The following is a 25,973-nucleotide window of genomic DNA, read 5'->3' on the forward strand; positions in this document are numbered from 1 at the left end:
AACTGAAAGATAAATCTGTTAGTTCGGAGGAGGTAATAACGGAAAAAAATGCATTCATTGAAACAGAAACAAAAATTATAGCTTCCGGTCACTAAATAGCTCGTCAAACACCATGCAAAGATAGGACTCGAAACTGGCAGGCAGACACAGATCATGTACTGCCGTACTGGAGGTCCACAAGACAGCTTGCAAAAATACCAGTCAAATTATGTCTGAGCAGTGAGCACACGTCCAACCATAATGCTGAACGCATTCAAAATCTAGCTTTCAGTTGAACATTCATCAAACCGGAAAGCACACAACATATGGTGGCTCGGTAGCACAAACATGAGTGGCCGAATAAATCCAACATTTATGCCTAACAATAGACGCTTCCAAAATAAAAGTATCAAAGAGGAGTAAAACGCAGTTATGCAGAATGATCACATCACAATATCAAAATAATACTAAAACCAGTATAAGTTAAACGAGGTGTCTGCACTACACCTAAGTAATATTCATCAACAAGTAGACACCATGATTGAGAAAATACTACCAACCCTCTAATCTTCTGCTGTCTTTGTTTAATTCTCTGGGGTCTCCTCGGATTTGATCTCGAGCCCTGGCACGGCATACTCAGTAGCAGAAGCACCATATTCTGGTGCTGGGGTAGAATCCTCTGGTGCAGGGATAGCATATTCTTCTGCAGGAATGGCATCTTCTGTTGACATGCCAGCACCGTCCTGGTCCTGATCATCACCTTCCTGATCTTGATTGTCACCCTCTTCTTCTTGAACATCACCATCCTCATCTTGATCGTCACCCTCTTCTTGTTGAGCATCACCATCCTGATCTTGATTGTGACCCTCTTCTTCTTGAGCATCACCTTCCTGTTCTTGCTCATCACCTTCTGATTCATTCTCCAATTCAGAAGCCGCTTGTTCTTCAGCACCCGCAGCAGGTTCCTGGTCTTGAGGCTCTGAAGTCCCTTCCTGGTTAGTGGCAGCTTCTGGAGGGGCTGATTGATCTTGTGTCCCGATCCCTGCTTGTTGACCTGCAAGAACTTGCTGTATAGCCTGTCCCAACAATGCCTCCAGAACAGCCTGTTGGTCATGGGGGTTGAAGACTGCTTGCTGTTGGGCCAGTGATATCGCCTGCTGAGCTTGAGAGATGAAGAGCGCCTGAAGGACTTGGGGGCCGTAGAGCTGTTGCTGGCTCTGAAAACGTTTCACTTTAGCAGCATGCCTCTTACCAGCAAGGTGACAATCCAAAACCGCCTGGCTGTCACAAGTAATGTTGCACAATGCACAGATCTTGGGCAGCTGCGGCTCTGTAGCTGGAGGTGGAGCATTTGACATCTTCACCCGCTTCCCTTTACGAGGATCAAATTGCGGCCTTACACCCTTTGGTCTCTTCTTAAGACCCATCCTCCTATCCTCATAACCGCCAGGCCTAGGTCTCCTTGGTACTCTTCCCATGTATCCTGGCTTAAAATGACGTTGTTGCTGCTGTTCCTCCACATTTTCTGTCTGCTGCTCAGCATTCTCTGTCTGCTGCTCAGCTTCAGTTTTGTTTTCACCAATCGGAGAAGCAGCAGGCAGATTTTTGGACTCAGGGATCTCATTATCTTGATTCCCCACAATATTTTCAGTCTCGTTTGCAAGTTTTGTTTCTGATACATTGACAGGCTTCCTTCGGTTTCGCTCCTCTTCAAGTTTCTGAACATTTCTCTGATGCCTCTTCCCCTGCCTGTGCTGTTCAAGGATTTCCAAACTGTTGCAGTCAATTTTGCATACTGCACAGCCCACAAGTTGGGGAGGCATTCCTGATGCAGCAGGTGGTGGTCGCCGACCTCCACCTCCACCCCCACCTCTGCCCATTCGTCCTCTGCCTCTACCAGGAGGTGGTGGTGCATTGTCAGCCCTAGGAATATGTGGATTAAAGTTACCTCTACCACCTCCCCTAGCAAAACGGCCACCACCCCGCCTACCACCCCCACCACCTCTAAATGGTGGCCTCCCACCCTGCAAATGAATTGACACAAATACTCGAGTTAGTAGATAAAAGTAGACTCTCATAATTTCCTACCAACTGCTACCAACCAATAGTTTAAAAAAGGACAGTTCTAAAACGATCGAGTAATTATACAACAACAACAACTACGCCTTCATCCCAAAACAATTGGGGTCAGCAATATGAACCAAAAAAGAAATTCATTTTGGGTCTTCCACATGAATCCTTTTCCTCCAATCATTTCTATCCAATGCCATGTCCTCGGTGAGGTTCAAAGCATTCATATCCTTTCCTAGCATCTCCATCCAAGTCTTCCTAGGCCTACCCCGACCTCTTTTAACTAATATATTTTCCCATTTCTCCAACCTTCTAACTGGAGCATCATTAGGCCTTCACCGAATATGTCCAAACCACCGTAAACGATTCTCTCGCATCTTATTTTCAATGGGTGCAACACCTACCTTCTTACGTATCTCCTCGTTCCGAATCTTATCTTTTATAACAGTTAAAAAATGAGGTGGTCACATTTGTTTAGCTCACCACTTATTTCCATCATCCCTCTTGGAAGACCTTTTCTTTTAGCATGTACATAAGAAATCATTCAATATATGCACAAGGCAACTCGACAATCCCAAAAACAGAAATCTCTAGTACATGAGCACACTCCAGTAATAATCCTTTTGGATCACATCCCACGCAACTCACACTCCAAAACTACTCCATTAGTTGTCAGTGCCTCTAGGGCAAGTTCTACTCTACACCCCAAGCAGCACTGATACCTGAGGTAGGTACCCCAACAGGTCACATCAATCTGTACCATTTGCTGGTTTCATTTAGACAAGCCAATTCATCTTAGATTTGCTATCCTGCAATATTCTCAGACTTTGCATGTACTAATTTATGCACATCAAAGTGGAAAGATGCAAATCCTAAAGATGCACATCCCCAGAACCAGAAAATACAACAAAAGTATCTAGCTGGAAGGATTATCTCATGCCAAAAAACATGAAAACAAAATAGTCAAAAGATGATCTGAGATTCAATGCAGTTTGCAAAATAGGCCAGCCAACAGGTTCACCAAGCACCACAGGCTATACAAACAAGTCCAATGGAGTTGCAGCACCACAGCATGACAGCCCAGTGGCCAAGGTCGATATAGGAAAGCCATTAAGAAATCTGTAAGTGAGTCTAAAAAACAAAAACCAATACATTCAATATGATCCGAGCATCCCAAAAGTTCACTACATATAAAACAACCACTCCAACATGGCATCCCCAAAGGACTGCTAAGAAAATAGTTCAAAGAAATTCCAACTGATTAAATTCCAAAACAGTGTGATTGAGTATACACACATACAAGTATATATATATATATATAGATAGATAGAGAGAGAGAGACTAGAATATGTTAAATGGAAATATGTGAACCGGAGTATGAACCAAGATTTTCGTGGGTTTTTTTTTCTTAAATTTCACCGTATGAATGCGATCTACATGCATGGTTTTATGGGAACTGGCTCTTGGATTATTCGATTTTGATGCATAAGCAGGATTTTTAAGGCTTAAAAATCAATCAACAACAACAACAACAACAACAATCAACAACAACTACGCATTCATCCCAAAACAATTGGGGTTGGCGATATGAACGAAAAAGGAAAATCATTCTGGGTCATTCACATGAATCCTTCTCCTCCAATCATTTCTATCCAATGCCATGTCCTTGGTGAGGTTCAAAGCATTCATATCCTTTCCTATCATCTTCATCCAAGTCTTCTTAGGCCTACCCCAACCTCTTTTAACTAATATATTTTTCCATTTCTCCATCCTTCTAACTGGAGCATCATTAGGCCTTCGCCGAATATGTCCAAACCACCGTAAACGATTCTCTCTCATCTTATTTTCAATGGATACAACGCCTACCTTCTTACGTATCTCCTCGTTTTGAATCTTATCTTTTATTATATTTCCACACATCCATCTAAGCATACACATCTCAGCTACACTCATTTTTTGAATATGATGTCTCTTGGCAGCCCAACATTCCGTACCATATAGTAAAGCGAGCCTAATTGTCGTCCTATAAAACTTTCCCTTCAACCGCAATGACATTCTACGATCGCACAACACTCCAGTTGGACTTTTCCATTTCATCCACCCAACCTTTATCCTATGATTTACATCTTCATCAATTTCTCCATACTTTTGAATGATAGATCCCATATAATTTGAAATAGTCATCCACCGGTATTTCTTGCTCACCAAGCTTCACTACACTCCCATCACTACTTCGTTGCTTACTAAACCGACATTCCATATATTCTGTCTTACTCTTACTCAACTTAAAACCTTTTGCTTCCAATGTCTGTCTCCATAATTCTAACTTAGCATTAACCCCAACTCTAGACTCATCAATCAAAACAATATCATCAACAAACAACATACACCACATCACCTTTTCTTGAATTGATCTTGTAAGCACATCCATCACTATAGAAAATAAAAAATGGCTTAATGCATATCCTTGATGTAACCCAACCGTTATAGGAAAATTGGTTGTCACCCCTCCACAAGTGCGGACATTGGTTACTACTCCTTCGTACATATCTTTAATTATACTAATATACTTGAGAGAAACACCTTTCTTCATCATTGTCCACCAGAGAACATCCCTAGGTACTCTATCGTATGCCTTCTCCAAATCAATAAAAACCAAATGCAAAAGCTTAAAAATCAATGGCTTAGAATTTTCATAAATATTCGAGCATCCCAAAATCACATTTTCGTCAAAAATACATGATCCAAAAGTCAATTCCTAGCAAATGGATCGTGCCAAACACATCTACCAGGTCAGTTTTGCGAAAAGAGTGCTGGAACTACCTAGTTCACACTCTGTTAACATATTCTAGTCTCTCACTCTCTATCTCTATCTATCTATCTATATATATTTATATATATGAAAACAATTCAGATCTGATGTTGGATTAGACCTGATCAAACATCATCACACAAGAAAGAAAGACACACAATTTTACGTGGTTCAGATGGGCTAAGCCTATGTCCAACGTACTCTCTCTCTCTCCCTCTCTCCCTCTCTCTCTCCGCAATTTTCCAAGAGATTGGGAGGTATTTTTATATTATCATGTTACAAGAGAAAATAAGAATAAGGGAGGTTTCCCAATCTTGCATGGTTTCCTAATCACATAGGACTTCTCAGAGTCTTCCTTTCCAGATACAACTCTTGCTAAATTAGACAACATGAGTCTCTTCATAATGTGTAGACCTTCCTCTTGTGAATCTAGATCAAGACCCAAGACGGGTGGATCTGGATAACATTGTTTAACATTCCCTTGCAAGCTCATCTCTCTCCATTGGTGGGATTGAGCTTCGCCTGAATACTTACAAATCGCCCAGTAGACAGAGGCTTAGTCAGAATGTCCACTAACCGTTCCTCAAAAATAGTGAATTGAACCTCAAGCTCTTTCCTTTTGACCTTTTCACAAAGTGAAAATCAATCTCAATATGCTTCATGCGAGCATGAAAGACGGAATTTGCTGCAAGATATGTAGCCTCAAGATTATCACACCATATAACAAGTGTATTTTGTTGTTTAACATGTAACTCTTGTAAGAGATAACTCAACCATGTGAGCTAAAAAACAACTCCTGGCAATGCTTTATACTTTGCTTCAATACTGGACTTAGCAATGGTTTGTTGCTTGGACGAGTTCCAGGAGAGCAAATTAGAGCCAACCAAAGTAAGATAGCCACTACTAGATCGCTTATCATCTGGACATCCTGCCTAGTCAACATTCACATATCCTGAAAGTTGAAATGAATTAATTCAAACATGACAGTTCCCTTAAGATATATGAGAATTCTTTTAACATGATTCCAAAAATCTTGAGTTGGTGCATGCATGAATTGGCCGGCTTTATTCACTGCATGAGATATATCTAGACAAGTGAACGTAATATATTGTACAGCTCCAACAACATTTTGATAATGTGTCACATCCTCAAAGGGTTCTCCTTCAAATCTAGAAAGAGTTACATTGAGACTGTTGCTGGTGTGGTCATCGATTTAGCTTCAAGCATATGAGCACATTTTAACACATTCAAAATATTTTTTTTTTGAGAAAGAACCAGCCCATTCGATACATGAACTGCTTATATGCCCAAAAAATATCACAGGGAGCCCAAGTCTTTCATGGAAAACTCTTTCCCAAATTTATTCATCAGACCTTGGACTTCAGCATGAGAGTTTCCTGTAACAATAATATCATCCACATATACAAGATGAAGTAGAGTAAATTTTCTACATCTTTTAATGAAGGACATATCAGCTTTTGATTCTACAAACCAAATTGGATAAGATAATTATTTAATCGTTCAAACCAAGATCGACCAAGTTTACCAACATAGTTTAGATGCTGACTGTTTTCAAACCCTTATGGTTGAACCATATATACATCTTCCTATAGAAAACCATGAAGCAAAACAATATTTTCATCTAACTGGTAAATGGGCCACAACCATGGCTCACAACCAAAGGACAATATTGTTCTAACAGTGGTAGGCTTGACCACAGATGGAGAGAGGGAGAAGGATACTCTAAAAGAGTCGTTGGAGCCAGTCCAACGGCTACAAATAGAGCCGTGACTAGTCAACATTTTGTTGACTAGTCAAGGTCTAGTTAAAAAGAGAACTAAACCTAGTTCTAAATTAAGTAGACAAAAGAAAAAAATAAAAGAAAAATAAAGAAAAAATATTTTTATGTAAATATATATATATATATATACAATTTTAATAATTACTCCTTTTGAAGAGGTTCAAGAGCCTGTCAGAACTCACCACATGATTACCAGATCTCAAGATGGATCCTAGAAACCAAGACTGTTCTTGTCCACCAAATATCATTTAAGCCTTGCCATGTTAAGTGAGTTGACCCAAGAATCTGAGCATGAAACCTTTGCCGAAGCAAATGTAGATCAAAAGTGAAAAATAGTCATGCACGACGAATTTGATTCCCTAACTAGAAATGAAACCCGGACCTTAGTTCCTCCTTCACCTAATCAAAACCTGATTGGATGCAGGTGGATTTACAAGATCAAGAGGCATGTTGATGGGTCAGTTGCAAATACAAATCTAGACTTATTGCCAAAACATGAAGAAGATTACACTCTTGAGGATTGCGTATGGACTCGTTTTCTGTGTTCGTGGGAGAAAGACAAAATTTCTTGGTGATTCAAGTGTTTGTGTGATTGTACAAGCGTGATTTGTTGGCTCATGTATGCATGGTGATGTGCTCGTGCTACTACTCTCTCCTTTCTCATCTATTGTTTTTTTTCTCATCTCTTTTTTTTTTACTTTGTAAGAATGGATGACAATGATAAAGTCACCATCATAACCATAAAATTCAATGACACTAATTTTGTAATGTGGTCTTCTATAATGAAGTTTCACATATGGGAAAAAGGATTGTGAGGATTAATTGATGGTTCTGATCCATAGCCTAAACTAATCCTCACAAAGTAGAGAACGAAAAAGAAGTGCCTCTTACGGATGGTGCGAAGACTAAGTCACTAGCCGCTTATGAGAAAAAGTGAAAAGAGTGGAGAATGGGACATGCCAACATCATGTCTTGGTTAATCAATAACGTAGATATTAAAAAGTCTTTTAGCCTCACAAAATTTGAGCATGTCAACAAAGCTTGGGAATACCTTAAGAACATGTATTCCCTTAAGGATATTGCACATGTGTGCAACCTACAAAATAAAGTTCGTATAATGACTCAAAAAGAAAAAAATATTAGGGAATACTATAATGAATTGTCTGAACTTTGAGAATAATTGTTTATTCTCGAGCCTAAGTAACATTGCCTGAAAGATATAGAACTCCAACAAAAACAACTTGATGCAAAACATTTCTATCAATTTATAAATGGCTTGAGATCGAAGTTTGAAAGTACCAAATCTGCTCTTCTCCATAGAGGAAAAGTACCATTTATTGAAGAATTGAGTATGAAAGAGAATATACTACGAGTATGAAAGAGAATATACTACAAGGGCACTCTTTGAAAAATGAACATGACTCTGCTTTGGCCTTCCCGGGAAACTACATGCGCCCCTACAAGCCACCTCATTGGAAACAAGGAAATGAGCATGATAACAAGTCTTATTTGAAACAAGGCAATGATTATGACAAAAAAAAATTATTTGTTATAACTGTCATGAACCCGGGCACACTAAACCTCAATGCCCAAAGTTTAGAAGAAGGTAACTTCAGTTGGCTCTTCACAAAAAACTAATGAAAACAAACCTCATGATGCAGCCGTATCGATGTCACAACTTATGAAAATTCTCCTACCTCTTCTCAAAGGGGTATCTTCTTCAAAAGAAGCCTCACTGGAGTAGCAGCTTCATCCTTCTCCAATCCCGGTAAAACTCCTCGACTTCTTGATGTTGTTGCTTCTTTTCAAATGACCCTTAATAGTAAATCTTTATCCGAATGTCATACCAACTCAAGCATGTCAAATGTTTTTATAGCCGATGGTACATTTCTTGAAATAAAAAGAATAGAAAATTTAAAAAAGATTTTAAAAAACTTCAAAAATTTTATCATTCCAAAAGTTACATACATACCTAAGTTAAATTTAAATCTCTTATCAGTTTTACAAATATCTGACTATGGATATAATGTTTCATCCTCTTTTGATGATGGTTGGATAAAGGATCGTCAGTCAGGGAAGCTGATTGGGGAAGGTCATAGAGAAGGAAGTCGCTATTACATAGATTTTTTTGAAATGCCCAAGGATACCCTTTGTTATAATGTTCAAAAATTGGATTTATGGCACAAACGGCTTGGTCATCCCAATGTATCCAAAATCCAACACTTTCCAAATTTGGAAAAAATTTGTAACTCTGAAAATTTTACGTGTAAAGACTATATTCTTGGTAAAATGAAGAGATTATCATTTCATGAAAGAACTTTCTTTTCTTCTAGACCGCTTGAGCTAATACATTCGGACGTTTGGGGGCCAACACCAGTTATATCAAAGGGTGATATGCATACCATGTAATTTTTGTTGATGATTTTTCTAGGTATACTTGGATCTACTTTCTTAAACATAAGTATGAAGTCTTCTCATATTTTCAAATATTTCACAAGATATATCTATTTTTCGCGCGGATTCAGGAGAAGAATTTTTATATAAAGAATTTAAAGATTAACTAAATTTGCATGGTATCACATAAAAAAATCTTGTCCTCACACACCATAACAAAATGGTTTGGTTGAACGAAAACACAAATATATTATGGAAACAACCAAAACTTTATTAATAGCAAATCAAGTGTCAAAGGAATTTTGGATTGAAGCAGCTCTAACGGTTATGTATCTCATTAATAGAATGTCATCTTCTTCTTTGCAAAATATAACATCAGTTGAAAAACTCTTTAAATTATCTCATGATTATGCTAGACTAAGAGTTTTTTGGTACAAATGTTTTGTTCTTACTAACAAAAATAATAAACTCTCCCCTCGTGTTATTTTGTGTGCCTTCTTGGGTTATGCAGATAACCAAAAAGACTAAAGGTGCTTTGATCCTAAAAATAAAAAATTATGTCATGTAATGTGACCTTAGAAAAAAAAAGTTTCTTTGACTTTGAAAAGGCAAAGGAAGTAGATGAGTATTCCTTTTTATTTGATTTAAGTTCAAGTTATGAAAAATGTGATTATGCATGTGACCTGGATAGTGATCTTGATATAATAGATGAAGGATATGTCACATAGGTGCGGATGCGGATATAAGTGCGGATGCGACGATGCGGCACTTTAAAAAAACTTGGGTGCGGGAAGGATATATATATATATAAATTTTAACAGTTTTAAGTTAACACTATGTATATTTATGTGTATTTATAAATTTATATATATAATATAGATAAAAAAAGACTTGATTAGGGTTAACCGAATCTACTTTTGGATAGAAATGAACCTCAGTGTGGTTGACTTCACCTAACACAAACGAAGTTGTGTCCCTGTTAGAAGAGTTCGTGTGACATAGGATGAATGTGATCATGGTAATGGTCACGATAATATAATTATTGAAGAGCAAACTCATAAGAACAAAAACTATTTACAATATTCTAGGCATAGGGACCTTAACCAACCATGTGCACTAGAAAAATATGTGGAACAACCTGAAGTTCAAACTAGAAAGTCATCTAAGATTTCTAAACCACCTGAAAAGTTTGTGTCTTATGACTCTTTTTCCCGAAAATAAAAGACATTCATTATGAAACCTTCAACCTATACTCAAGTTGAATAACATTCTGAATGGGTAGAAGCCATGAGAATAGAGTTATAAGCTTTAGAAAAGGCTAATACTTGGATCATTCAAGAAGTTCCAAAAGAAAAGAAACCTATAGGCTGTAGGTGGGTATACAAGATTAAAACAAAGAGTGATGAAAGTCTTGAAAGATATAAAGCCAGATTAATTGTCAAGAAATATTATTAAGAATATGGCATAGATTACGAGAAAACCTTTGTTTTTGCCCCTCTTATCTATGTTATATTCTTGTTCCCGAGAAAATAAGTTCTAATTTGTAAACCTTTGTTCTCAAGAATGACCATTGTTAGAACCCTAATAGGGTTAGCCTATATTCAAAATGACATATATTTCAAATGGATGTCAAAAACATTTTTCTTAATAAAAAACTAGTTGAAGAAGTTTATATGGAGGCACCACCAGGTATAAGTGTTCCTAAGGGTAAAGTTATTCGTTTGAAAATAGGTTTTTTATGGACTTAAACAAGCACCAAAGGCTTGGTATGAGGGGTTTAGTCGAGTTATACTTGATATTGGATTTACAGCTTGTTTGATTGACATTGCACTATTTATTAAGATTTCTAATGCCGGTATTACTATTGTTCTTCTCTATGTGGATGACATGATCATCACTAAAAAAGATAAACAAAGAATTAAAAATATTAAAAAAACTTCTCAAAAAATATTTTGAAATGATTGATTTAGGCTTTTTAAAATATTTTTTAGGAATCAAAGTTGCTTACTCTCCTAGAGAATATTTATTATCTCAGTCTAAATTTGCTTTTAACATTGTCACCAGGTCTGCACCAAGATGTGAATTGATGATGGAGAACTTAAAGATCCTACTCCTTACAAAGAGCTTATTGGCACACTCTCTTATCTTTCAATTATTGGACTTGACACAACATACGTTGTACACATAGCTAGTCAATTTCAGCACGCTCTCACTTATGTTCACATGGGAGTAGTTTTGGGTATTATTAGATATATTAAGGCTTCTCATTCTCGAGGCTTCTTTCCGTCTACTTCATTTTCTTTAGATTTGATTGCTTATATTGATGTAGATTAGGGAGATGATTTCAATAAAAGACACTCAACCACGAGTTTTATGTTTTCTTAGGTGAATCTTTGATTTCATGGCGATGCAAGAAATAGTAGAAGGTTTCGCTTTCATCAACTGAAGTTGAATATTAGGCCATAGCAACTACAACGATGGAGCTTGTCTGGCTCAGAAGGTTGTTGGCTAATATGGGAGTTCAAGTGACAAGAGCCTCCAGCACGTGTTGTGACAACAAGAGTGCAATCTATATTGCCAACAATCATACTTTTCATGAATGTACTAAACATATCAAAATGGATTATCCCTATGTTCGAGAGGAGTATCTACGTGGGACCATTGATCTGCCTTATGTTTCATTAGAATGCCAGTTAGTATATTTATTCACCAAGCCTCTTGTTGCTCTCCATTTTCACTTTTTATTAGGCAAACTTTCGGTTATTGTATTGTAAGTTTGAGCAGGAGTGTTAAAATTATACATATATATATATTGATATATTTATATAAAAATATTTTTTCTCTTTCTTTATTTTTCTTTTGTCTAGTTCATTTAGAACTAGGTTTAGTTCTTTTTTAACTAGACCTTCACTAGTAAACAAAATGTTGACTAGTCAAAGGAGTTGTTGGAGCTAGTCCGGACAGGCTCCAACGACTATTTTAGAGTCTCCTCCCTCTCTCCATTGTATATAAATAGGGGTTATTTCCCCCTTGTTATTTATGCTTCTTGCATGAATGTTATCAATAAAATATTATTTATTTGTTAGCCTCTTGTTCTTGCTGTGGGTTTTATGAGTGAGCCCATTTGTGGCTTTTGGTGTGTACACTTTGGCATTGTGGAGGATCTTGTTGAAGACTTCCATTTCTTTACAATAATATCCATGACTAGGTTTATCTTTGAAGAGTGACTTGACTCAGGACAGGGACTGATAGGTTCAGCTGCAGACACATTTTTAGGATTAGGACTTGGACTGCGGTGGTGAGAGTGAACCTTGGCTTGAAGAGACGGGACTAACAATGTTTGGAAGAATAACACCAAAATCAATTTTAGGCAATTCTTGTCCTACATGAAGACCTTTGGCAGCTTATTGTTGGCATAACCAACTAGAGACCTCTTTGAAAGAAACGAGAGCATTGGAACCAACATATATAAATTTGGATTCATTAAATGCCTCTTGTCTTGATATACAAACTGTATTCAAAACAGGATCAAGACATATATAGCCTTTATAATTACTTTCATAACCAATGAAAACATAAGTTTTAGTTTTGGAAGCCAATTTAGATTAATTGTAGGGTACAAGATAAGGGTAAGGAAGGGATAATCCAAAATTCGCTTTAAGCATAACTCATAGGGTGACTTATTACCAAGATTAGGACTGGGAAGTCTATTTATGAGATATACATTTGTTCTAAAGGCATCTACCCAAAACCTCGTACTCAGAAGCATAATGACAACATGCTCAACCTTGTCTCCTCTCCACAACATACATGTGCCTTATCTCAACTACCCCATTTTGTTGGGGGTGAGATGGCATGACACCCAATGCTTAATGCCATGACGATTTCAAAAAAAAAAAAAACATGAGTATGAACTCGCCCCCACCATAACTATGAAATTTTTTTATTGAGAAATGAATTTATTTTTCCACAATATTTTTAAATATTTCAAAGCCACTCAAAGTATCTTATTTTCTCAGTAGTGGAAATAACCAAGAAAAACATGAATAATCATCCACAAGTAATAAATAAAATCTATGTCCTTCTCACCAAGTAAAATCTCACGAGGATAAGCAATAGTCTTAGCTGATCTAAATGACAATTTATGTGTCTTTCCAATCACACAACTAGAACATAAATCAGAAAAATGCAAATTATTATCAAGAGATAAAAATTGTCTAGTGCAGAAAATATCCATGACACCCCTACTAGGATGTCCAAGCCTGCAGTGACACATTTCTGGTGAGGTACCCTACCAAGGAAAGAGAGCCTCGACTCTTCTTCTTGAAGAACATTCTTTAAAACAAATGATCTATCCTTAGAAGGAAGATTAATTTTACATGAAGTGGTATGGGAAGGTTAGCACCATTACATACCATAATCATATCTGGACATTGGTATTCTTCTTTTTGTCATATCTCCTTTTGTGGTCACATGATGAGTAGCTCTTGTATCTGGGTACCAGTTGAAATTTTTTCAAAACCACAACAAAAGCCTTGGGAATATCATTGCAGTTCCTAGTGATCATGCATAATTTATCCATATTTGTATATACTTTTTATGCATGATATGACGCATATTCAGTGTTAAAAGCCCGTGTTTAATCAAGTTTGATGAATTGCCCTGCATGAAAGCGAGTGACGTGATATACTGCATTTAAATGAAATAAAGAAGCAATTTAAACCCACTTGTATTTTGGAATAATTTAACTTTCTAACTGATTTTTTAAAATTATTTTTTTCTAGGGAGGCTTTTTGAAATTTGTTGGAATTTGAATACTTTTTAGAAATTTTTTAAAACATCCCCCTCTTAACCCTAAACTTAATTATAAATATTGGGTTTAGAGGCTGAGGGGGGGGAGGGTCTTTTCTCTTTTTGAGATTCATGCCTCTTCCCCTCTCTCCCACTTCTCTCTCTCCTCTCTCTCTCAGCTGCTTCCTTCCCTCCTCTCTTCTACTTTCCTTCATCTTCCTCGTTCTTTCTTCTAGCCTTTTTCCTCGTCGGCTTCTTCTTGTCCCCATCGTCGGAGGAGCACACAAGTTCGGAGAAAGACCACATCTTTTTTCTCAACCCCTCCATTGGAGGCAACTGTCAAAGGTATGCCTCTTCCTCCCCTATCTCTCTATAGTTTCACATTTGGATTAGCTTTTATTTAGTTTGTTAGAATACATAAAGATTGTTTCATCATTGCATAATATGTTATTTCCTGTAGGTTAGATTTATTTTTCATCCATCGTCGTGATGCAGCATAGCATATAGTTAGTTGCTTTCATTGTTTCTTTTTCTTTATTTTTTTTGTTTTAGTTATTCTTTTTAAGAGGACGTGCAGTGCAGCGTGGGTTGCGTAAATTCCATACCAGATCTGTCATCGTTGACAGATCTGGTCATATTCCCTTAAACAGACCTAGAACTGTCTGATCTGTGTGAATTGGTGCAGGCCGATCAGCGTGAAATATTTTTTGTATCGATTTAGTGATCTGATCTGTCGTCACCATCAATCAGATCAGATCACATTTTTTTCTGATTCATGTGATCAGCTGATCACATGTTTTTGGTCTGATAACGCTGCCTGGTATACATACCAGTTCACCCAGATCACGTAGACCAGCGCGATCTGCTGCAGTCGGTCATATAGTCGGTTTTCAGCCTATAATGTTTTTTTATTATTGGAACTGATTGGCTGGTGGGTCAGACTCAATCTGGCATTTAATCAGGCTTGGTCTGATCAGCAATTTGTTGCCAGGACAGGCTGATTTGAATCGGTTCAATCTCACCCGAGCTGTCAGAATTGGAAGACCTGACCTGCGATTCGATTCCCATTCAGACCCCTGTCTGAATGCAACACGCAGTCAGATCTGTGTTAGTTTGAAATGTCTGACTTAGGATTTTTGACCTACTTTTTGAGAATTGAAGTTGCATATTCACATAGAGGTTATTTTTTATCTCAAACTAAACTTGTTTCTGGAATTCTTGACAGGTCAGGTATTACAGATGATAAATTTTGTGAAACTCCTGCTATAGTAGGAACCAAAATGAAAATTGATGATGAAATTCTTCTAAAAAATCTCACTCCCTACAGACAGCTTGTAGGCTCCTTGATGTATATGAGTATTACTAGACCAGATATTTCACATGCAGTGCATACTGCCAGTCAATTTCAACATGCACCAACATCCATTCATATGAGTGCAATTCTGCGGATCATTAGACACATAAAGGGATCGTTGAATAAGAGAGTATTTTTATCATCTTCCTCTGAATTAAATTTAATAGCTTATACTGACTCTGATTGGGAAGGTGATCCAAATAATTGTCACTCCACTACTGACTTTTGTATGTTTTTAGGAGACTCACTAATCTCATGGAGACGTAAGAAACAACAAAAGGTATCGTTATCCTCTACCGAAGCTGAATACCAAACCATGACAACTACTATCATGAAGATTGTATGGATTCATCAGCTAATAGAAAATATGGGGATTAATGTAGAAGGGCCCACCAAGCTATGTTGTGATAACAAGAGTGCAATTTATATTGCCAAAAACCACACATTTAATGAGCGAACCAAACACATCGAGATGGACTGTCACTATGTCTGAGAAGCATATCTGAAAGGAGTCATAGATCTTCCATATGTAACTTCAGAATATCAATTGGCAAATTTCTTCACCCAATCGTTGTGCTCTCCGCGATTCAACTTTCTTCTTTGCAAACTTTCGGTCATTATGCCCTAAGTTTGAGGAGGGGTGTTAAATTATAATGTTAAATTGTAATTCGTTAAATTGTAATTCATAAGACAATGTATTTTTTATATATTTTATATATATAAAAGAAGATGTATATACATATATATGTACATGTATCCATCTACTTATATATATAAAACATATTTCTTTCTTGTATTAGCTGTAGGGGTATTTTAGTCATTTATACATTTTATGCATATTCATGTTTTTGAATATGATTGTAATTCTTCCTTTTTAAATTTTTCTTATTTTTATAATTTTTTATTTTTAATTTTGTTCTTTTTATGTAATATTTTTGTACACAGTCAGTGACTGTTGTATACAGTTTGAAAATGAGAGACGTTGGGCTATTTCCAACGGCTCTTATTAGAGCCGTTGGGAATCAGCCCATCATCTCTTTAAGAATTGGAAAACCTTATAAATAAGGGCTATGTGAGCCCATTGTATAGTATTATTACAGTAAGGAGTTTTGTCTCCTTAAGCTTATAAACACTGTGCATTCATTGCACTTCTTTTCTTTTGTGGTGTAAATCATTTGAATGCTATTGTGTGTCTTGAGTATTTGAAGTATCAAGTTACTTGAAAACTTGATTGTTTGCAAGGATTCTTCACATTAACATGGTTAAGATATTCTCTCATAAACTTGTTTACTTTACTAACATCCTGAAGGTCTTTCTTTATTTGCATAATTCTAAGGCTTGATTGAGAAGCATGTGTTTTCAAGGGCAACCCATCATGATGATTTGACTGAGCACAACCTCAACCACAACCACAGTGGCCTTAATCCAATTTAGGGCTAACTGGTCTGACCTAACCCATGCAGAAAAATCAGGATTTATAAAACGAGTTTCACCATATTTGGTCACACTCACATATTGATCGGGAGCAGGACATGTCCCATTAACAAACTTAATTAAGTCCTGGCTGATCATCACATATTCAATTTGTGATCACCACATCAGGTAATTATTATGATCAAGTTTTATCGAGACCAAACTCGAAAAGACGATCCACTGAATCGCCCCATTAGGAACCAGAGAACTCATTTTCACCAGTTCACACACACCAACACAACAAAGATCAAATAGACCTCTTAACCGTCCCCTACTTCACTGAATGCAAAGAACAAAACGAGAACCAACAAGCTTACCCCACAGTTTCACACCAACTGATAGCCGACCTTCACAATTTCACGTTTCCCGACAATACTTGATCAATATCTCCAATCGATCCAGCACTTTGACTAAATAGACAACTAGGGATGGCTTTCTCTGGGCTCAGACGTTCATGGCTCTGATACCATGAAAACAATTCAGATCTGACGTTGGATTAGAACCGATCAAACATCATCACACAAGAAAGAAAGGCATAATTTTACGTGGTTCGGTTGGGCTAAGCCTACGTCAACGGTAAACTCTCTCTCTCTCTCCATGATTTTCCAAGAGAGGGAGAGGTATTTTTATATTATCATGTTGCAAGAGAAGATAAGAATAAGGGAGGTTTCCCAACCTTGCATGGTTTCCTAATCACATAGGACTTCTTAGAGTCTTCCTTACCCAATACAACTCTTGCCAAACTAGACAATATGGGACTCTTCATAACCTGTGGACCTTCCTGTTGTGAATATGGATCAAGACCCAAGACCGGTGGATCTTGAGGATCTGGATCACCTTGTTTAACAATATATATATATATATATATATATATATATATAGAGAGAGAGAGAGAGAGAGACACACACACACAATGGAAACCATGTCCAAGTGTCGCACCCACATCGACACATATGCAACAAACAAATTTAGAGGTAAAGGATAAGCAAAACGAAGTATATACTCCAAATCTAAATTGCAAGAACATGAATAAAAGACCTATTCAAGCAAAGAATCCTACAAGAAGTGGCAATTCACTCTCCATAAACTATCCTTCAAAAAGCTTGCATGCAATGTCTAGAATCCAGGTCTATATATATTTATCCCTGTGGAGAAATAAAAGACACGGGAATTGACTATAAAAAAAGGTCCTATTATGATATTAATGAGCCGGTGGTCCAATTTTAATAGATTACACAAACACAATAGCAACAGGAGTTACATGGACGACAAGCAAAAATGGCAGGGCTAGCAAACTTTTGCAATCATGAAAGGTAACCAATTCAAACCAGGCCTGAAATTAACAAACAAAGCCTAATCCAACAATCCATTCATTGGACATGATTACCACATAATATAAAACCATCAATGATGCAAAAATAATTCAAATTAATATGTATTATATGTGTGTGCAAGGGTGCGTGATATATATATATATATATATATATATATATATATATATATATATATATATATATATATATCAGAAAGCTGCCTTCTTTTAATAAGTTGACATATAAAGGTAATCAACACATATACCTCAAAACTACCATTTTCAGGTCTGCATATACAAGCAACGTGCATCCTTGATATGCAGAGTGTTAGATCAAATGCTACAACAACCAGAATAAATAATACAACAGACATTAACAATGTTCATCAACCAATCTCACCCTCAATTGAATCCCTCTTATAATCTTTAACAAGAGAAAACTGCAAAAAACACAGGAACTAGGTTGGATGAAAATGATCCAAATATAATCCACCTTACAATAGGCAGGATTCACATTTAGATCTTTTTTTTTCTTTTTGGAATTCAACCACATCCAATCTAATAAATTTAGGTGGTGTTTGCATTGCAGGACAAACGCCACACATGCAGAATGTGTGGACTTTGTCCTGGACTTGGCAGAACCCTTGGAGGTGCGACTGAAGCGTCCTCTGTAGACGCTTTATAAAACATTGCACAGGATGCACTTCGTCCTGTCCTGGACACTACGCGCCCTGCGCATCAAATGCAAGACAGTGCCCAGACAAGGACCGGTCGGTCCCCACACGGGTGTGTCCAGAGTATGAAACACACCCTTATTTATCACATGGAAACACCTCCACAGATAACATGTATAGAGAAATAGACAAGAATCAGTCTAGAGCTAGAAGTTCCCATGCAACCCACTGTGAAGAGCGGGTTTGATCTTTCTTCAGATTTTTATCATGTACAACAAATTCCATCATGTAATATTTGATTTCATTGTGCAATATACACATGCATACATACAAGAGAATAGGAAAACTGAAAAAAGGAGAAATCGTGCACCTACCTGAAGAAAATTGGTAATGACAACTACAACTTCCTTTCCTCCACAATCAATGATTCAGGATCTCAAGCATTACTTGCCACTTGAAATAAGCATGAAACAGTTGAGATTTAGAAAGTAAAACGTAGACAGTGGTTTCAGTCAAAATGTAGCCTATATTCCTACAATATCCTACCAACAAATTTCTCTTAGCTCTTTAGGAACAATAACCCCATAGAGTTCAGCCAAAATGACTGGAAAATGGAGCATGTCTGGCACCGTTGGAACATAACTGAGTTCAAGAATCTAACATTTTCACCAGCTAACGGAAATGACCACCATTTCACCCAAAAGAACTTAAATCATACGTCAAAATAAACAAAATGACAGTTGTTTTGGCATGAATAAGATTGGGCATTTCCAATCATAAATATGATTCAACCTCTAAAATAGATCATGATCCAATAATATGATGTTCAATCTTATCAAGAAATATTATATAATTTATATTGTAGTATCAAATACATATTTGTAACACCGCCTCTTACCAAGGCCAGCCCCAGGCATGGAATGACAAGCATAATGCCCAAACTGACCTTGGATGACGGATAAGCTCAACATTGTCCAAGCTGGTCTAAACTAGGTCCAGCACAGGTGTGCATCAGCCCTAGCTTAGCTTTTTGTAATCCTGATAACAAATGGCTTGTGGCACAAGAAGCACTACTAACAGTAATTAATAAGAGTGTGCCTGTGTGCCATAAATTTTAGTAATGTTGCTTCAAAGCTAAATATCAAAATACAAACAAAAACATACCCCGTGTATGTCTCAAGTCTATCACAGACCAACTTGGATGGGGTAACATGAATTGCTGTAAGTAAATACGTGAGAAGGACCCCTAGCTAGGACTGAAGAGGATAAGACTTTATTTTTTATCCAATCCATCCTGATTCTAACCCTGTAGATACCAGACATGAACTAGTCAAGTTGCCAATTATGTTCTTGTCGACTTGCCAGTTATAGTCGTCCAACTAAAGATAATTTTCTTATGTTATTGCCAACTTTCCAGCTATGAATTACTATAGCATCCAAATCCAAAGGCAATATCGTTCAGGATTTCTCCAAATCAAAGGAGGGCCAACCTGAAACCTTTGAGGGAAAATAGGTGGCTTAAAACATACAAATGGGCATGATGACACCATTCAATCTGAATGAAGGAATAAGATTCAGCCAACAAAGATCAACAAAAGCAGGTATACATACCATCTTGCTAAATCATCTACATGAGGTGGCTATTTTGTGATGGAATCCTGCATATACATAGAGTTTACACATTATAAATCTATCAGCATGACCACCAAACCGAGCCAAAATAAGACTTGACGGTACCCCAATGGCAAGGATTGGTTGCACATAAATGACACTGTGGTCGCCGTCATTTAAGCCTAGGTACCAATGCAAGCTAAGCAAAGAATCTATGCAACCAAACCTTTGGTATTTAATACCAAGTTACCAACATATCAAAAGAAACATAGCAATGGTGCTGGTCCTGTTGGATATTCACCTCGTACATTGCAGCTTGGTAAGAATTTCAAGGAGCTGACATCATGGGGATACACCAAAGGCCTACTTACCCTAAACACTTTGGGCATCTCCAAAATGAGCACACATCCTTGTCCTTCAGGATGCACCAAACAGTTTCCCAACATGAGCAGCTGATGAAATGATTTAATATAGCAAGAGGCTCCAAATGGATGAAATGGAGCCATAATTAATTCTCTTTTCCTCCATTCAACAACTTGAGTTGACATATTTATCAACACATAATTAGTAGATGAAGGAAAACCCATCATTTGTCTTGCCATAGAGAAAGAATGGAAAAAGAAATGAGGAATCAAAGCAAATTTGTATCCTCATTAATCCAGCCGTTTACATACTCACAAGGGGATACAATTACCCGTATTATACAGATCAAGCTATAATAAATAAGTAAATCATACTAAGTTGTATGAACACAAATGACCCAAAAAGATTAAGTAATCCTATCCCATCAATAAATACCCAGTTGTAGGTCATTATCACCAGACAAATATGTATAACACATCCATGGATACTATAACAAGAAACTCAATGAAAAAGAGAGGAAAAAAAGAAACAAACTAAACATTTGCAGGTTTCTTGTTAAAGTATCACATGGGCATACCAAGCCTAACAGAAACTAATAGGAAACCATAAATATCTAGGTTCCTCATAAATATGTAAACACACACGTGTATTCTGAAAAGAAACTCCATAAAACTTTGGAGAAATGAATCCTTTGCCTTTTGAGCTTCTTGTCGACAAAATACACGTGGTTGTGCACAGCCTAAGAGGCATACCTGCCTCTAAAAGCACCTCAAACTGTGCATCCATACCTTAACATGAGTGACTAAGTTGACCAGATAAACATCCAAACATCTCCCAATGATCATTGATGCTCTAAATTGAACTTAAAACTAATGAAGCCTTGTTGACCCCAAACTGATCCTAGACTAACCTAACATAGGTGAGTTACCCAAGTTGGTGTATGCTCTTGTGAAATTGATGGAGTCAATACACTGAGCCAATACCAACTTGGGTGAACTTATCAATCACTTGAGCAACAGAATCCAATTCAATCAACTTGCATCATTGCCAGAAAAGGTGTCAAGCTGCAGCAAGTAACTCCAACCTATGTCACATGGACATGGATGTACATTCAGAGATATGACCATTTCTATCAAGTTTCCTAGGGGATATGAAAAAGGAGACAAAAATGGAGTATCCATATAACATAGACTCCAACACCTAAAGTCCATGATCATGGGGTGTCCCAACAATGTTTGGGAACTTAACCAAGTCATGAAGAGACTTGGAGTAATCCCAAATTGACTTGGAGTAACAGCAAAAAACTCATAAATTGTATCACAATAAGTCAACTCCATATGATGTCACTCACCACTTACTTTCACAACAGGCGCTGCCTCAATAACCAATATGTTGCTTGAGTCTGTGTGAAGACACCAAGTCACATATAGGTCAAACATCACATATGGCCTGTTGAACCTGAGTTTCATGTCAAGAATTTTTTTAACTAAGCACTCTTTTGGCATAAAATTCCCAATAAACTACTCACATGTTAAAGCTATCACAACCTTGGCAACAAACTTGGTCATTTGCAGTCACCCACTTGCATCTTCAAGTTCACCATCCCATATGTCTCATGAGCCACTTCCTAAGCAAATGCCATCTGGACATATAATGTGAGTAAGAAAGAGATCCACAAAATAAACTTTCTTCAAAAGCTTCTGAAAGTTAAATAATCTCCTACAATGACGAGATACCAATATCTGTTCCCTTTTACATGAATTTAGGGTGAACAGTGGAGTCTGATTGCTCTTGTCAAGTACTCGTCTGATCACCTAACTTGGTATCAAGATTTGACTCACAGATTGCCAAGTTTGACCGATGATATATTCAATCTTATCCTAGATCACAGGCTCGGGTCCAATCTGAGACTGTCACCCTAAGTAGACATAAGAATAGACTGAGTCACCTTAACAAAATCCATATATATTTGGTCGGGACTTTCAATGCCCAGTATACATGGCCAAGCCTACAAAGATGCACATAACACAGTGGGATCTTGCTAAACTCTGCCATGTTAATGTAGATGGAGTTGACTAGAGGCTTGGATTGCCAGTGGACATTCAATTTGGTGATCTTCCAATCAAAGAGGCAAGATTGACTTTATCAAAACTCTTCAACCAAAGTCCAACAGAAAAGTCTTGATCAAGTCCTAAGAAAATACATCTCACTGATTTTTTGGAAGACCCGGATAGTCAGACTTGTGCAGAAACAACCACAGCACATGGCCCTAACTCCAGTCCAACTCATCGAGCTGTGGCTGTGGAATGTAAAAATTACATAAAAATAGAGCAAATAGAATAAAGGTGCAGGAGAGATACACAATTACAATAGAAGCCATATCCATTATCAAAGGTCGTGGCCATTAATGAAAGAACATCAATCATCACATTGAAAACTGAGAATTAGTAAGGACATCATTTTTTTTTTGAACAATTAACTACATCACAAGCAAATAGAAACAAACAACTATTAACTGAATGAAAAACCCAATCAAGTAAACATATCAAAGAAATTATTTTCCCTTATGGTCTGAAGCATAGTTACTGGTGCTTAGAAAGTGTAGCAATTGTGATTGCTAGGAAGCAAGAAGCGGAAGCAGCCAAGAATACCGATTTGTAGAATGGGAGTTCCAACTTCCAACTCTCATGACTGTGAATCGTGATTCCAATCTTGATTCTCGTGACATGGGAATCTTGATTCCTTCAGGAATCCTAATTCCCCCTAGAATCTTGATTCCTATGACCTTTGATTTCATATGTCGCTCCCTAAACAGTTCCTCATACGGCTTCCTACTCACTTCCTACTCACTAATCCTCTAAAGTTTAAAATCGCTTCCCAACTCTGCTTCTCTCTCTAGCAACCGTGTATGATTTGTCTAAAACATGGTTAACAAGGTCATCAATTGTGGGTTGCCAGGTTCCTAAAAAACATATACCCCATGCTAAAGATCCAGTAAGAGGCATAATGACTAAATAAGTAACAACATTGTAGCCATTGCATAAGATATATATACATTTTCATAGTGATAAGACAAATGAAGGATCAACTTTTTCACTATAACAAGACAATGGAAGGGTCCACCCAATTTTTTATTTAAAATAAAGTTGGAAACATCAATACCTTCAATATGCTGGAAAGATAACACAAATCCAGCACCATGGAAATCCACAAGGTAAATAAGTGCAAAGAATTTTTCAAAATCATATTATCTTCTTACACCAACATGGACAAAATAATTGTGCTCTAACAATGTAATTGTGTAATTGCTATGAAGATTCTTGACAGTCAATCCAATTCCTAATAGAAATGACATTACAACTTGTGATAAAAGTGCACCTCATTCAATGCAATGAGCAATAGCATTAATGGTATGTAAAAGTTATGAGCCACTGCATAAGCAAATGATAACATATTGATTTTGTTCTTTCATTTTATCCATAAAAGCATCAACCATTACACAGCCAATACCAAAAGAAGAAAATATCACATTGAAACAGCTCCAAGGGGTAATACTAATGGCACAAAACAAGAAATACAATTTGGTATACATCACATGATTTATAAATAATTCTTATCATCTTCGTTGCTCCAAATACACAATGAAAATGCCCATTACCCTATTGAAAAAACAGTGCCAAACCCACCAGATCACCAACAAAACAATAACCATTTTCCCGTGTTTAAGTTTAAAGATGACTTCTGATAACGAAGCCTTCAAACCACATTTAATAACAATGATTTCTTCAAATCTGATAGGACATATTCTTTGCGTTTCAAGAACTTACAATGAAATTTTGTAATTATCCCCCCCCCACCCCGAGATAACAATGGCCATTGGCTTCTACAACCGTTTGACTAAAATTTACAGCATAAATTTGAAACGACAACAGGGATCATGTTATTACGTTCAACAGAGGATCGATCATGATTAAAAACAGAAGCAAAAAATCATCGACACATGCACTCTTATCATAGATTGCATTGCGGATGCCAAATTAGGGGGGAAGAGAATCCTATACGGCATTAAGCACGAACATAGGACAACCAAATTGCGGGAAATAGGCAATCATGAACCTAAGTGAACAAAAAGAAAGAGACTAAACAATCGAACCTCAGGGAAAATAAAACGTAGCACGAGATTACCTACGAAAAATTACATTAGGGCAAAAGAAACCAAAACAAGATACCCAAATCGATCAGATAATTAACAAATGAATTTAGGTCAAACGGGAATCAGAGCTAAAACGAAAGGTGAAAAATCCCAATCATCAAAATTTCACTATAAAACGAGGGTTAGGGCAAAGATTCTGAACTCTGCTTAAGCCTCGGGGAGGGCCAAATCCCCCCTTTTTGCCACCCCACTGGCTCTCCCGGAACCCCGGCATCATCCTCCCGGGCTCGGCTGGGCCGGCCATTAGGTGGGGGAACGGGGGCATCGGGTTCCCGTGCTGGTGCTGGTGCTGGTGCTGGTGCTGGTGCTGCTGCTCCATGACGGCCTGCGGGAAGTACCCGTTCTGCTGGTTGGCCGCGGCCGCAGCGGCTGCGGCGGCGGCCACCTGGGCGAGGTTCGAGAGGTCCATGCCGGGGGGGTGGATGTTGGGCTCGGCGTGAGGCTGCTGGGTGTAGGGAGGAATGGCCTGTCCATCCGCGCCACCGGCGGCAGCAGCGCCGCCCACGGCCGCGGCGTTGTAGTCCTGGGGGTAGTAGTAGGCGGCCGCGGCGGGGTTCGCTGCTGCTGCGGCGGCAGCGGCGGCGGCGTTCTGGTGGTGGTGGAGATAGGGCTGGTGGGCGGGGTATTGCTGGTAGTAGTAGTCCGGGTGGTGCTGGTAGGCTTGGGAAGGGTCGGCCGCGTACTGCTGATGGTGTTGCGCTTGGGGGTCATTGTAGGAGGAGAAATCCATGGCTCTGAGAATGAGAAAGAGAAAGAGGGAGAAGGGGAGAGGGGAATAAGGGATGGAGGAGGGATTGCGTTTCCGAGCGAGGCTTTTATAGGAGGCGACGGGGCGTTGCGAATGAGGAAACCGTTTCCTAACCCATCCGGATCAGATACCGTTGGTTCGCGTTTGAATGTTTTCTCAAAAATCGAGATCTCGCCAGCTTTTTTAGGTTTTTGTGATTCAGTGGATCGGGTATTGCCTTGGGGCCCGTTTGTTTCACCCCTTCTTTTTTTTCTCTGGGAAAGTGACTCGTTTTCGTAGGTATTATGGGCAATCTTTCCACTGGGACCCATTTGTTTGAAGCGTGGCCGCACGAAAGAGGTTTCCCAACCCAAATAAGAAACTCAAAGGGGCCGTTTC

The 25,973-nt window shown here is 37.9% G+C and overlaps 1 protein-coding gene across 1 annotated transcript; it reads right to left on the bottom strand.

Moving 5' to 3' along the window:
* Positions 1–255: 255 nt before the first annotated feature.
* Positions 256–25,629, bottom strand: LOC149813853 (uncharacterized). The gene is made up of 2 exons (XM_089990786.1): positions 24,990–25,629; positions 256–2,003 (listed from the first exon to the last, which is right to left on the bottom strand). Exons 1-2 carry the CDS (start codon positions 25,575–25,577, stop codon positions 564–566), a joined length of 2,028 nt encoding a protein of 675 aa, XP_089846912.1. The 5' UTR covers positions 25,578–25,629; the 3' UTR covers positions 256–563.
* Between the last annotated feature and the right edge of the window lie 344 nt (positions 25,630–25,973).

Source organism: Nuphar pumila, chromosome 16 (genome assembly GCF_984573655.1).
Source record: "Nuphar pumila chromosome 16, dmNupPumi1.hap1.1, whole genome shotgun sequence".
NCBI lineage: Eukaryota > Viridiplantae > Streptophyta > Magnoliopsida > Nymphaeales > Nymphaeaceae > Nuphar > Nuphar pumila.